Here is a 9,335-nt window from a genome sequence, read left to right as displayed (position 1 = left end):
ACAGTCAATTTCTAGTGAGTCTATGCAATTTAATGCGACAAACCTTTCTCGTTGGCAACCATGAGGGTGATGCTAATCTTGCGCCTACCTTTCCTTTGATTTCTCAGGGAGGCGCCAACGCCAAGAAGAAGCAGAACCTGGCCGGATGTACTCATGACATTTTACTTTCGTTTTGGACGACAATAACAAGGCAGCGCTTGAATTCAGTGAAATTGCGCCTCTGTCTGAAGATGCCGGATGACAGTTAAGGTAAGAGTTTTCTCTCTCTCACTCGCACACATTCAGTAACTGCAACACGCAAACGACCTTGCGTTGTTAGTTTTAATTGTGGTTAACTTTTTTGGGAGAAAAAACAGTGCATTTGGTAGCAGTTGGAGAGGTCGGAGTGCCCTATTGTCACCAAAAGAAATACTTCACAATAATATGAAAAGCAGATGATTTGGCTTTTTAGCATGTGGATGGAAAAACAATAATACTAGGTGTGAAGTAACATTTATTAAGACCATCCATGTCTGGATAAGAGGCTGTTTGTGTATCCTGGGCGGGAGGGGGGATAATATGGGCCAGGATTCAGTTTTCTGAGGGGATCCCATCCAGTTTTAATTGGGTCCGGGTGGTCCTCCTTTGTCATCCACCTCGGGCCCGCCTCCAGGCCTCGAGCCACCGCCAGGAGTGCGAAAGCTGCGCCACATCTTGACCACAGACTCCCTCTTGCCCCAGAACAGCTTGTGACCGTACGCTCCGTACCAGCTGCACAAAAAAGATATCGTCAGATTTGAAAATGGATCATTATTTGAAATCCATTTCATTTTCATAAGTATTTTTTATGCATGAAACACATTTATATCGGAGTTCTCTAATATGGAGTTTGCAAGTGACTTCAAGCAATTTGATGGGACATGAGTTGTTTGAATTGAAATCATGATTGAGGTAGCTGTGGGGAATTCAATCAATCACAGCACATGATGGCAATTTCCCACCTTCTTGAAATCATATAATGATCTAATCTTCTTGACTTACATGCCAAAGAGAGCGCCACCGAGGTGGGCCGCGTGGTCAAACACCTGCCATCCCAATAGCAAGCCTGCCACATCCACAGCAAGAATAGCTTTCAAAGCCTGAAGAGCAGCAAAATAGAATGGCTCAACTTGCACCAAGCATAGCCATCCACTCGGCCGTCATTTGAGACAGTCACTTATTCATACATTGGACTTTATTCCTCTCACACACACCAATTTGCATCTGCCAAACAATATCTAACAAAGTAGTTGTGTTGATTCAAAACGGAACATTACAAATGATCTCAGGTATTCCACTCACAGTTCCTGCCGTGAGAGTGAGCATAGGGAGGAAAACGATGCTCAGTTTGGCTTCTGGGACTTTGGAACAGACTGCAGCTACCACCGCCATGATTGCACCTGACTGGCAGGGACCAAAAAGCTCCATTTAAAAATAAAAAAAAATTTAAAAAAAAAACATCTCATCTCCTGTGTATCAACTGTTAGTGGAGAAGTAGCTCACCGCTCCTAATGAAGGGAAGATGCGTCCAGAGGTTGTTTTACACACATAGCTGAACATAGTGGAAATAACGCCTGGAGGGAAACAACATGACGTTAATTGCTTCTGCTTGTTACATAACACGGTGCATATTCATGATAAAAGGCCAGATGGCCAAATATAATCAGAAAAGTCCGAATTACACACAGCCAAAATATCATAGTCATCAATCCTTCATAAGAATCAAGCTGAAATAGTCTGCCAAAAGAATCCATTTGACATGGATAAAGTCAAAATATTCAGAGATGGTGCGGGTCAAACAACATTTGCAAAGTCAGAACTATCATCCAAAATATACCAGTGTCAATTGTGAGCTGGATTCATTTGTGATTTGTGAACCATCCCCAGTTTACTTACCAGCTGACATGTAGACGGCGAGAAACTGCTCCCTCCCTAAGATGGAGATGAGCCCCGAGGAAAATGTCCACAGGACATACATGTTGGCCATCAAGTGGAAGATGGAGTAGTGGCTGAATGAGGACAAGACCATGGGAAGGCACTGAGACTCTGCCCGAAACAAAGATGACAAGTTCGCCCCAAAGACTTTTTCATGAGTCCTATTCTCCTTTCAAAAACGGCTGTGATACTCACTGGCGGCGGGGTTCGATGTGAAATATTTCATCATGCTCCTTTGAAGCGAGGGGATCCTCCAGCAACACAGCACCAATGTGTTTGCCACGATTATACCTGCAAAACATTGGCTATAAAAAGTCCACGGATGGATCTCAGAAATGAGGACCAAGGTAAATAAATCATTCCACAACTTGTCCCACCGGTACAAGTCAATTGAAAAGAAAAAGTTTTACTGGTTGGCCCTTTTCCATCCACTCGGTATAGAGTAAACTCACCTATGACTGTTTTCTGGCCTTCGGTGCGTCTGCTCCAGAAGTCGTCCACCACCGACATGAGGATGATGATCTGGCGTTGGAAGGCCGTCAGCTGGCTCCACCAGTCATGCCAGTACGCCATGTCTGTGGAAGCCTAATTTCCCCCAAATATCCTCACAAAGTGAGTCTTTTGTTTTTCGTCATTTTTACAAAAGCTCACCCGTAGCAGTTGATCAGACTCGTCGTTTTCATCCCTTATAGTTCTGACTCTTGGCTTAATGTTGTCGCTTTGCAGGATGGCCGCAGCACCGAAAGAGCAGCCTGTAAACTGATGTGGCGTTAGGACAACTATATCGTGGAGCAAAAAGTCGACACAAGTCTTAATTGGAATGTAAAAAGGTTGTAATATATAGTCCTAGACAAAAGCTGCAATCTGCAGAATATTGTTTCATAAGAAAGAAAAGACAGACATGATTGTAGTGATCATTTTGTGCTGTGCTTTGATGTGCTCCTTACTGACTGAAATGCTGCAGTATTACACTGACTCTGCAGGCATGTGTTGGGTCCGAGAGCAAAATGCAAAAAGGGCCCAAAATGCAAAAAGGGCCCTTACCCCAATTGTGAAGAGCAGAGGCTTGAGCAGCTTGGGCCGAAGCTGAAGTGATGCTGGTCCTTCCCGAGGTGGTGAAACGTTGTTAAGATGTGTTGCAGGGTTGAGATTGCCTTGTTTGGTTTCTGCCTTTTTAGCGTCACGGCGGAATCCACGCCTCCCTTGACAGTAGAGCTCGAGCCTTTGAAAGAACATTTCAAGTGAAATCGAGACAATTACCAGACACGTGAAATGCAAAGCTGTCATTTCACCGCCACTTGCTTCCCCCCAATGACAGTCGCTAGCCCATTAGTTAGTTATGCGTCCAGCCGGCACTCGCAAGCATTCTCGTCGTTGTTTTTCCTCAGCAAGTAGTCTAAAATATTATATTAACTTGCCTGGACGCTCGCGTGGCAATATTTTTTGCTGGAATTTGGTTTATTCTGGTCCATTTGAGAACGCAGCACCTCCACGCCATGTTTGTTTGTCTGACCTCAATCGAAGCTCCGCCCACATGTTGAAGCTCAGCCAATTGCCTTACGACTTTCCTAACTTGAGCGACGTCAAGTTTGTGTTTGGTGCGTTCATCTGTAACGTATGTTTGGATGAATCGAATTTCTCTCTGGCTGTAGAGAAAGAGAAAGAGAGAGAGAAGAGAGAGAGAGAGAGAGAGAGAGAGAGAGAGAGAGAGAGAGAGAGAGAGAGAGAGAGAGAGAGAGAGAGAGAGAGAGAGAGAGAGAGAGAGAGAGAGAGAGAGAGAGAGAGAGAGAGAGAGAGAGAGAGAGAGAGAGAGAGAGAGAGAGAGAGAGAGAGAGAGAGAGAGAGAGAGAGAGATTAAATCTGTAATCCGATTGCCTTTTTTGTATGGAATGTAAAAACGTACGGAAAAAAGATTAGACATCAGTTTAAATGGGTTAGGTATAAGAGCAAAAAAAAAAAGAAAAGAAAAGAATCAAGAACACGTAAAGTCGTGGATTCTCCATTTATTTTGGAGTCTTTGAAGGCAGCGTCTCTTTAGTGAGCACCTATTACAACACTTCCCTCTTGCGGCCGAAGTAGTACACTTCAGAATGCGTTTAAAATCAAATTTAATCAGAGGTGGCTTTACAGTTGTTAAAAAAAATTCAACCCTCTTCTGCAATAAAATATTTCAGCAAAGTTGTCATATATTAAAATATATAAGCACAATCAGATCAAAATACGGAGTTACAAATCAAATAAATGCTTATAAAATAACTCAGATGATTTACTCAGAATAAGACACTGAGGGTTTTCGTTTCTAAGAAAACAAGAGAGAACGCAATGGAGGCCTCGCCGAGGTGAGCAGTATTGATGGCGGTGGGTGTTGCTATTGGCATCCAGACAAGTTCCACAAACTTCGCACAAGCTCACCATTGCCTCCAGAATTAGGCGAAGAAGTTCCAATATAGCTGCACTGCAGTGTCTGCAGAGAAGTCAGGGCTCACTTCCAAGGCTACATCTGCAATACACACACATTCTTGCCTTTAGCATCACACCATATGCAATGCATTGAAGCATTAACCAAATAGACAGAAAGGACAGCAATATACCTTTGCCTCTGTAACAGGCAGGCCCAAGGACACTCCGCCAGCCAAGTTAGATGATATCCTATTGACGACGACGATATTATCCTGTGGGTCGTACCAGGACATGGTGGCAGGGCACAGGAGAAACACGATGAAGGATGACAGTAGAAAACAAGGTGATAATGATCAGTCCCCTTTGTTTGGGTTTGCGGTTTTAAAAACGTTCTTTATGACTAATGTCAAAATCTATGCAAGAGTTCAAGTTCTTTCCTGATCAGTGCAGGACATTCATTTTGTCCGGCAGACGTGTCCTCTTTCTTCATTGATTCACTGGCAACTGACGCCAGGGACAGAAAAAGACAGGTCTGAAACCACACACACACACACACACACACACACACACACACACACACACACACACACACACACACACACACACACACACACACACACACACACACACACACACACACACACACACACACACACACACACACACACCAAAAACATCATTCGTCTAAGTGAATTGATGATGTCATCTGTGGCTGTTTATGCAGATACGTTTCCTGTATGACACATTAGCCTCTCTAGCTTCCAAATGTCTTTTAGAGATCAGAGGAAAGTGGAGCTGTCGAGTCCCACAAGTGCTGACAGGGCGCATTCCCCCCATCACTGATCAATGAGCCCGTTGGACATGAACACTTGCTCTTGTTTCCTGTCATTTTCCTTCCCTACTGCGCTGTTTGGTCATAGTGTCAAGTGAATACTTGGGTGGGGTGGAATTTTAAACATTTAGAAGGTCTCTTGAGAAATGGTGAATTGTAGTTACATTTCTGTATTCTTTTTTTTTTTTTTTTGCCTTGTTTCATAAGAGCAATAATGGGAAATGCGTAGAATGTGAGAAATAGTAACGTTAATAATAGTGGCTTTTTGAAAGTCGTTGGCTTGAATCCACAGAGAAGTCCGAATGCTGGAAATAGGGGAAAAAAAGTTGAGAATGAGCTGCAATTGGCCACACTCAATAAGCAGGCTGCTGACACCCATGTCGCTCCCCAACTCAGACCACACCTTTTAAAGGCAAACCAATTCATACGCAGAAGCCTGAAGCCAGCGTCCGCCTCCTTCGTGAGATTGCTATCACGTGCTTGATTGTCCCGCGGGGGTCTATTCTTTGAAACAAACGTGCTGACTTGACACCGCTGCTTCTCTCTCTCAAGACAACGGAACCCGGGCCGGGAGCATCTACAGTCGCTTGAACGTCTACACCACTCGGAGACATGGGGGATAAAAACGCCGGTAAGAAAGTTTCCTTCCTTCATGAAGGGGATGCTCATTATGTTGTGTTGGATAATTCCTAGATGCTTTGTGTTGAGTCAAGTGCATGCATCGGACCTGCATTAGGGGCGTCTGTTATGTTTGATACACGAAAAGAACCCAACAATGGTATAAAAGCCAACACAGTCCTGAGCTCAAAAAGTCATTTATGCCCAGAGTATTGGGTTCAGGATTTGATGTTCATGTTGGTTTAAGGTTTTGAAGCTGTTTCAAGAACTGCTTATCAGTATGGCGGTGGTTAAAGGTAATACTCATTTGAAAGCTACAATTTTCGAAAAAGCAGCAAGAACTCTTTACCTGTCAGAGGTCTCCACAGCCAGTCACTTGCATATGTCAAAATAAGTTGATGAGTTTAATTCCCACCCAAATAATGGTGGCATATTGGTTCCCTGTTGAAGTGAGATGACAATAGTCGTGCTTTGCCACTGTCTTGCAGGAACGATGTACTGTATGTATGTATGTATGTATGTATGTATGTATGTATGTATGTATGTATGTATGTATGTATGTATGTATGTATGTATGTATGTATGTATGTATGTATGTATGTATGTATGTATGTATGTATGTATGTATGTATGTATGTATGTATGTATGTATGTATGTATGTATGTATGTATGTATGTATGTATGTATGTATGTATGTATGTATGTATGTATGTATGTATGTATGTATGTATGTATGTATGTATGTATGTATGTATGTATGTATGTATGTATGTATGTATGTATGTATGTATGTATGTATGTATGTATGTATGTATGTATGTATGTATGTATGTATGTATGTATGTATGTATGTATGTATGTATGTATGTATGTATGTATGTATGTATGTATGTATGTATGTATGTATGTATGTATGTATGTATGTATGTATGTATGTATGTATGTATGTATGTATGTATGTATGTATGTATGTATGTATGTATGTATGTATGTATGTATGTATGTATGTATGTATGTATGTATGTATGTATGTATGTATGTATGTATGTATGTATGTATGTATGTATGTATGTATGTATGTATGTATGTATGTATGTATGTATGTATGTATGTATGTATGTATGTATGTATGTATGTATGTATGTATGTATGTATGTATGTATGTATGTATGTATGTATGTATGTATGTATGTATGTATGTATGTATGTATGTATGTATGTATGTATGTATGTATGTATGTATGTATGTATGTATGTATGTATGTATGTATGTATGTATGTATGTATGTATGTATGTATGTATGTATGTATGTATGTATGTATGTATGTATGTATGTATGTATGTATGTATGTATGTATGTATGTATGTATGTATGTATGTATGTATGTATGTATGTATGTATGTATGTATGTATGTATGTATGTATGTATGTATGTATGTATGTATGTATGTATGTATGTATGTATGTATGTATGTATGTATGTATGTATGTATGTATGTATGTATGTATGTATGTATGTATGTATGTATGTATGTATGTATGTATGTATGTATGTATGTATGTATGTATGTATGTATGTATGTATGTATGTATGTATGTATGTATGTATGTATGTATGTATGTATGTATGTATGTATGTATGTATGTATGTATGTATGTATGTATGTATGTATGTATGTATGTATGTATGTATGTATGTATGTATGTATGTATGTATGTATGTATGTATGTATGTATGTATGTATGTATGTATGTATGTATGTATGTATGTATGTATGTATGTATGTATGTATGTATGTATGTATGTATGTATGTATGTATGTATGTATGTATGTATGTATGTATGTATGTATGTATGTATGTATGTATGTATGTATGTATGTATGTATGTATGTATGTATGTATGTATGTATGTATGTATGTATGTATGTATGTATGTATGTATGTATGTATGTATGTATGTATGTATGTATGTATGTATGTATGTATGTATGTATGTATGTATGTATGTATGTATGTATGTATGTATGTATGTATGTATGTATGTATGTATGTATGTATGTATGTATGTATGTATGTATGTATGTATGTATGTATGTATGTATGTATGTATGTATGTATGTATGTATGTATGTATGTATGTATGTATGTATGTATGTATGTATGTATGTATGTATGTATGTATGTATGTATGTATGTATGTATGTATGTATGTATGTATGTATGTATGTATGTATGTATGTATGTATGTATGTATGTATGTATGTATGTATGTATGTATGTATGTATGTATGTATGTATGTATGTATGTATGTATGTATGTATGTATGTATGTATGTATGTATGTATGTATGTATGTATGTATGTATGTATGTATGTATGTATGTATGTATGTATGTATGTATGTATGTATGTATGTATGTATGTATGTATGTATGTATGTATGTATGTATGTATGTATGTATGTATGTATGTATGTATGTATGTATGTATGTATGTATGTATGTATGTATGTATGTATGTATGTATGTATGTATGTATGTATGTATGTATGTATGTATGTATGTATGTATGTATGTATGTATGTATGTATGTATGTATGTATGTATGTATGTATGTATGTATGTATGTATGTATGTATGTATGTATGTATGTATGTATGTATGTATGTATGTATGTATGTATGTATGTATGTATGTATGTATGTATGTATGTATGTATGTATGTATGTATGTATGTATGTATGTATGTATGTATGTATGTATGTATGTATGTATGTATGTATGTATGTATGTATGTATGTATGTATGTATGTATGTATGTATGTATGTATGTATGTATGTATGTATGTATGTATGTATGTATGTATGTATGTATGTATGTATGTACTGGATGGCCAAGTCAGTTGAGGCACGTCAAAGTAGTACTTTGCTGCCATCTTGTGGCATCTTAGTCCTACTTTGTATGTTGAAGTGAGTGCAGGGGGTTCATGGAGACAAAGTACTCTTTGCCTTCATATTGTGACATTGTAAAACCTTTTGGGGACACGACGAATGAGTAGCTTATTGGCGCTAACTAACATTGATTTGACATGCGATGCGATGCTGCCACCCCCAACCCGACCTAAAAGCAAAACAACACGGATGTTGGCATATCGCCTTACTAGGTGAACTTTCTGTGCATTTATTGTGCGTGGAGGTGAAACTAGAGCTGTCTTATCTTTCCATGGTGTCATCACATGCAGATGAGTCTGTTCCTAACACAGTCAGGTTATAGCAGGCCAGCAAAACCCTCGGGCACATGAGTTTACCGTATCTATGCTTTCTTGCAAACAGTGTTGAGCGCACAGGGGCAGGCAGTACAGATCGAGAGTTGAATATTCAGCACCATCGCTCGCTCGATCAGCATGCCTGCCCCTCCCACCTTCCTTCCCTTGCTCTTCTGCTGCTGCTGCTGTTGAGACGTTTTGCTGACCTAAAACATCCTTTTATGGACATTGTGTACATTACAATAACAACTAAGCCCAAGG

The 9,335-nt window shown here is 39.2% G+C and overlaps 1 protein-coding gene across 4 annotated transcripts; it reads right to left on the bottom strand.

The window, feature by feature from the left end:
- Window positions 1-475: 475 nt before the first annotated feature.
- On the bottom strand, window positions 476-3,599 carry parla (presenilin associated, rhomboid-like a). 4 transcript variants are annotated; one of them, XM_088396493.1, is made up of 10 exons: window positions 3,372-3,599; window positions 2,998-3,175; window positions 2,605-2,712; window positions 2,406-2,538; window positions 2,149-2,244; window positions 1,915-2,064; window positions 1,522-1,592; window positions 1,321-1,440; window positions 1,021-1,118; window positions 476-750 (listed from the first exon to the last, which is right to left on the bottom strand). In XM_088396493.1, exons 1-10 carry the CDS (start codon window positions 3,449-3,451, stop codon window positions 600-602), a joined length of 1,185 nt encoding a protein of 394 aa, XP_088252619.1. In that variant the 5' UTR covers window positions 3,452-3,599; the 3' UTR covers window positions 476-599. The 4 variants fall into 4 exon arrangements, with proteins under 4 accessions (XP_088252619.1, XP_088252616.1, XP_088252617.1 ...); XM_088396490.1 differs by having other exon boundaries at window positions 1,021-1,084; XM_088396491.1 differs by having other exon boundaries at window positions 1,021-1,084; window positions 1,321-1,422.
- Window positions 3,600-9,335: the final 5,736 nt, after the last annotated feature.

Source organism: Syngnathus floridae, chromosome 14 (genome assembly GCF_059516105.1).
Source record: "Syngnathus floridae isolate MCC-2025c chromosome 14, RoL_Sflo_1.0, whole genome shotgun sequence".
Taxonomy (NCBI): domain Eukaryota; kingdom Metazoa; phylum Chordata; class Actinopteri; order Syngnathiformes; family Syngnathidae; genus Syngnathus; species Syngnathus floridae.
This window is presented reverse-complemented; position numbering and strand designations above follow the sequence as displayed.